A 6,000-nucleotide genomic window follows, 5' to 3' on the forward strand; every position below is an offset into this window, starting at 1 on the left:
CAGGTATTTAATGCTTTTATAACTACTGGAAATGGGACAGAAGCCTTTATGCAACAATTATTAGGTTAAATTTGTCCGTCTCATTTGCATTCCAGTGGTTGAATTACACATCTACATTTGTAGAATTGTATGTTTCACTGATCTGTTATGCATACGCTACAGCTAAATTTATAAATGAAAAAATACATATATATATGTACTTCTAATAATAACGATATACAGAAGGCTTGCGGTTGCACCATGTGAGAGAGAGGGAGGATTGGGAAGTCCTGAAAAGGACTGTCGATAACCTTTCTTTCTTGGGTGTGTGTAGTCCTGATAAAGACTGTTGGTTATCTTTCTTAGCTTGGAGGGGACAGGTGGCGAGAGTGGCGATATTAACAATAATAATAATAATGATAATGATAAAAGCAATAATGATGATTATGATGATAAAAATATATGATTCAACTCAAGACATCTAATCTGTGTGTATTTGGTGGCTATTGACCTCTATAAGAGCCTTTATTGATTGTTGACTGAATAACGGTCAAGAATAAATAAATACACCCGTAACCAGAATCAATAATTCCATTGACTCTCTCTGCTCATGATCATGATCTACAGTTGTTAATATATTCTGATTGGGGCTATAGTCTTGGAGCAGAAACAGATTTTCTTTTTAATTTTTTTCAAAAATAACATCATACAAGACTATCTACCCGTAGTCGTTTACTAGAGGGCAAAAAATGAATAATCAGCTTTAATTTAAAATTTATTTCAAAAAAAATTCTGTGTTGCATATATACTGTATGTTTTTGTTGTATATCCAAGTACCGGTAGCCTACTGTATATGTATCACAGGTATTTAAATTCATGTTTAGATACACAAGACTACACGTACATATGGTTTCCAATGAAGGTCTAGATGCTAACCAATGAAATAAGTTGTTTTCTAAACCTATTCAAAAACTAATATCCCACAATAATTCTAAGAAGGTGACAGACAATGACTTTCCAATATGGACATTACAAACATTATATTTATGTGCATGTATCAAAAATCTATTATGGTATATTGTCTTTTATATAAGAATTCATATATAGGCCCAATTTGCGATTATAAATATCAATTAATATTTATTTTAACAGTTTTTCGTTAAAAACATATACTCCAGGAAGAAAAGGCTGCGTGGCAATAATATTTTTTTTATACATGTAAGGCTCAAAGAATTCACAAGGTAATGTCTACACGAGGACCTACATGGAAAATAGTTTAGATCATGGGCGTGTGAATTTAACCCTAAGGTTCTAAAAACAATTAATGACTAAAATGGGCTTGTCCAACATAAACCCCTGACTATACATGTACTGTTGAATGTGAATGGAAACTAACATTTACAGGTTTGTGAATATTAATGCAAATACGTTAAGTACAGTAGTTTAGAAGATCATGGTCTGTTTAATTGAATGTTCTTAAAACAAAATATCAAAGGAGAATTAATTGACTTGATTCACATTTCTCCAAAAGTTCTAACAGCCATGACAGTGCCATGACAGTACCAATGAGCTGTGACAATCTATAGTCTTGAAGCCATATGTAGCCAGCATGCATAGCAACACGCCGCAAAGCCATTCATTGACTGTACAACCTGTTTAGTGTCCGTGAAGCATGTAAAAGTAGGGTTTCTGAATGAGACCTAATCACAATTGGCCGTTGCTATTGTTGCACCGCAATACATGTAGTTGGATCAATATGCTCAGTCTAGCATTCCGGTCCCTTCCCTGTATCTTTTGAATACAGTAAATGTATAAGACTATAGTCTTTAGGTTCGGAATGGAATCTTTGTTCCTTTTGAATTGTTGACGGAAATTTCTGGGACTGTGTAAATACAAACATGCAAATCCCTTGTAAAATCAATATAATCCCTTAGCACATGTACTGGTACATTAAGAAACATTTACATTGTAATTATTGTACTGATCAAGGATAATATGACATAGGTGTAAAACTTTTGGTCCTTTTACAGTATCATAAATAGCACAATTTGCAAGCCAACTACTGTACATGTACATGTTTTAACAGGAAAGTTTTTAGGTTTTCGGTCAACATGATCACATTAATTACTAAAAGTTTTCAACATTTATTTATTTTACGTTATTTTCTCTTATACACTGTATGATCCATTATGCTGAACATAAAACTGTTCTTAAACTAATTTAAATTCAAAGATGAAATCAAATTGTTGATCAGAAAACATATATGTCCTGTATTCTACAAAATGTATCATACAATCACTTTTTTAATCTCTCAATTCACCTACATGTACATGTATATCTCCTATGAGCCTTTGAGGCATAGGTATTTTCAAGTTTTCAAGTTTTATTTTAATTCAAATCCATAAAAAACACATAAGATTCAGATTATATATAGAAAACAGAGATCACACACAAAATGGAAACATGTCTACAAATATACCAGAATTATACAAAGTTAATCAGCAATAGAAATGGACTGAGGAAACTGCAAATACTGTACATGTAAAACCGTAAGGTTCTGTCGAGGCAGTCCCTGTGACATTAATAGATACAGTTCCAACAATTGCCTATTAAAGATATAAAGTAAAGCTAGAAGTACGATTACTATGTAACTTGCTAAAAGCCATTAGGCCTAAAATAAAAACTTTTTTTTTATTAATGAATAAATAAATATTTATTTTGTTTGTTTAACTGGCATATAAATGCACAAATTCAAATTATTCCAAAATTCTCACTCGTCTTAACCATGGATAATTATGGGGAGAAATAGATATCAATGGAATGATGACGCTGAAAGACATGTATTAAAGCATTAAAAACTGAGAAATATCAGCTAAAAGAGGGCAGGAAAAAATGAAAACAAAAACAAAAACCTTCAAATCTGAAAAATATCGGCCCAAGAGGGCGACAAAAAAAAGTTTTTGGCACTCAAAGGGCAATACAACAAGTTTTTATTTGAGGCCTTACCTGTGAGCTAGAGACCCATGCTTGCAGATACTCATTCCATATTGGAGCATCTAGTAGTTCTGCATTGGCCGTAAGACTGGTCTCCCCCATGGTCTTCAGAGGTGGTAGCTGGGTATAGGAAGGGTTCACTTTGACCTGCTGTGCCTCCCGGCTCAGCGGATCCGCTGTGCTATTGTAAGGCGTACGTGAGTTGAAAGATTCGGAGAAGATAAGTGGAAGGGCATCTTGGCTCTGGGATCGGCGTCTCTCCCGATAGGCGAGCGGCAAGGAAGAGCTGTTTTTTATCTATAGAAATTGATGAGAGTCAAACATAAATTCATCCCATTGGTATACCAGTATGTAATGTACATAATATAGAACATTCTACTTTTTTTTCCAAGACCCATTTTGTTATTTTATACTTTAAGACTCTCAAAACAACTTTCTATATATAAATAATTCTATATCTGGTCAGGAAATCCATTCGTCAATAAATTTTTTTCACAAAATTGCTGAACATTACTGTTGACTTAAAACTCTCCACTAATAATAGGGTTGATCAGTACTCCAAGGGCCTGATTTTCTAAACCATCTTAAGTCTAACTTCTCGACTAAATCAGCGTTAGTAAGTTACTTGGCAGTTGTCCACTACGTATTTCACCAAGCCCTCTTTGCCAAGATCAAGGACAACATCCTGACTAAGTACCGGTAGTTACGATGCCTCTGACACCGTCATAGATCTCTGTCATAACTTTGTGTACTTGATGGACAGCGCCATCACATGTCATTTATTGGAAAGACTATGGCTGTCAAAAAAGGACAAGAAATCCTTCAGCTACATGATGTATGATCTTTCTACAACAATTACAAATACAGAGAGTAAGATCCTTATTTATATTTGAAAATGCTATAAAAATATGCCATGCTTTTTCCTCTTGACTTACAATGTAACTAATTATACAAAATGACTTCCACATTGTAAAATCCTTGAAGGGATGGGTAATCTGCTATGGCTGGCCAGCCATGGTCAGAAGTATATTCTCTAGTTTTCAGGATTCTATCTCCTAATACATTTACTTGTGTAAACTGAATATTTTAAAACATGTGTTTTAATATTTGGAATCTTGAAGTTTTGTCATTTTTATATTTTTTTAAAGCCTATAACATTGGACAAAACTTTCAAAGCAATTGTATTTTTGCTAAGAATAATATTAAGGGTGTATTTTAATAAACAATAAAATGAAAAAATCCTGGGGTTTACCCATCTCAAAAACAAAACTGATTCAGCGGTCAATAAAAGAAATACTCACACTTGTATTTTACAAGTAATTATATGGTATAATGATATAATCTAAACAAATTTTTTAGTATCTTGGATCTCTTATTCCCTGGTACTAATTTCAACCTTTTTTATTCCTAATTTATAAAATTATTGCAGTTTTCACTTTTGTTTATCCTGTGGAAGTGCGACTGAGGCTACATATGCATTGGCTTCTCTCCTCGCCGATAGTATCGATTTCACAAGATTTCTAGCTAGTAAGCTCTTTATGAAACTGGTTAGGAAGATTAGATACATCTTCGTAGTAATTACTTCGTAGTTGGCGAATAAGTTACGACTGTCTTGTCGTTAGTATCAAGAAAGCCCCGGACTACTATCAGCCTTGCCCTTTCAATGTATAAATCACAACACGACACATGCAATTGACATTTCATAGATAATATTGCTTTAAAAAAATACTATAAGCCTTTTGGCTTTGTATGTTAGCCTTCTGGTTTGGCCCCGGCCCCCCCACTCAGTGTTATTTAGGGTACGCATATGCTCGTTCCCACTTTTTGAAATCACCCCCTATCTGAGGACTGCCAACATTTCCGAACCCCCCTTTCGCGGGCTTTTCGCTAGCTTTTCCTGCCTTGGAGACCCCCCTAAATTAGGAAAAATGCTCAATGTACCCCCCTAAATTCGGAATAATTTCTCAGGAGTCCAATAGATGAGAGAAAAAAAGAAAAAACACCCCCTTTTTAAAGAAATCGCCGGGTGAAAAGTCAAATACACCCCTTTTTTTACAATTCTCGGGCCGGACTTTGTCGCACGAAAAGTACCCCTTTACCGGACATTTTGGCAACACGCATGCGGTCATTTCGAAACCTGAGTGGGGGGGCCGGGGGTTTGGCAAGAAATTTGTGTAATTTCCCATTGAGTCTATATAATTTCTTACCCTTCCATTGGCATAACAGCCCATAAAACAATATGAGGTAATTGATCACAGCTTCATTTTTCTGTAAGTGACAAATTCATTTGGCAATCGCGCATTGCAGGGTGATAATTTGCAACTTAAAGTGCAATTACGAAAAATAACTCAAGGTCAACGCCTAATTGTGAAGAACAAAATCTGATTAAGCAGTATTAATGATTAAAATAATTACGCCAAGCGTTTTGCCTTAATTGTTCAATATAATTCTCTTTAAAGTTCAAATATTATTTTTTTTAAATCTCTTTTAATCTTATTTAGATTCAAGATATCTTTGTTTATAAATACTTTAATCCATTGCTTGTGCTTTTCTTATAGGCTATTCATGCATACCTGAGTTGCATAGGAGTCATCTTTGGAGGTGAGCAGGCCCTGTCTCTGGCCAGGGGGAAGTGCAGACGAATGCCCCTGGCCTGCTTGGGCGCTACGTGTTCGAGCACATCTCGGCGAGTTGGGAAGAGAAGAGAAGGCGTGCCGCGACGAAGGATCGGGATTCCCACGGCGTCGACGCCCGAGATCCGGCGGCAAGCGGTACCGAAAACCTGGCGGTTCTTCTTGGTCATAATTGACCATACAAAGTGTTGGTAGCTGTGCCATTACGACACGTTTTTGTTCACTTTCCTACATGATTCTGACATTTTCCCTTTGAATTGATGTAATACCGATGTTAAACTTGTATCCTGCATAGTAGTGCTGCAATTTCAGTACTGAAAAATAAATAGTACACGCGCAAATACGTGAAATGCTCCAGGTATACAATTCCCTTCGCAGGGTTCGCTGTGTACAA

General features: G+C 35.5%; 1 protein-coding gene across 10 annotated transcripts in view; it reads right to left on the reverse strand.

Annotated features, from left to right (window-relative positions):
- LOC100888195 (formin-like protein 7) overlaps positions 1-6,000 on the reverse strand; it is a 37,018-nt gene extending 31,018 nt beyond the window's left edge. For all 10 annotated transcript variants that reach the window (XM_030989496.1, XM_030989488.1, XM_030989470.1 and 7 more), the window contains exons 1-2: positions 5,547-6,000; positions 2,986-3,270 (exon numbers count right to left, since the gene is read on the reverse strand). In XM_030989496.1, the coding sequence (XP_030845356.1) occupies positions 2,986-3,270; positions 5,547-5,810 (549 nt within the window). In that variant the 5' untranslated portion in view covers positions 5,811-6,000. The remainder of the gene's footprint in view (positions 1-2,985; positions 3,271-5,546) is intronic.

Source organism: Strongylocentrotus purpuratus, unplaced genomic scaffold (assembly GCF_000002235.5).
Source record: "Strongylocentrotus purpuratus isolate Spur 01 unplaced genomic scaffold, Spur_5.0 spur5_contig_842, whole genome shotgun sequence".
In the NCBI taxonomy this organism is placed as follows: Eukaryota; Metazoa; Echinodermata; class Echinoidea; order Camarodonta; family Strongylocentrotidae; genus Strongylocentrotus; species Strongylocentrotus purpuratus.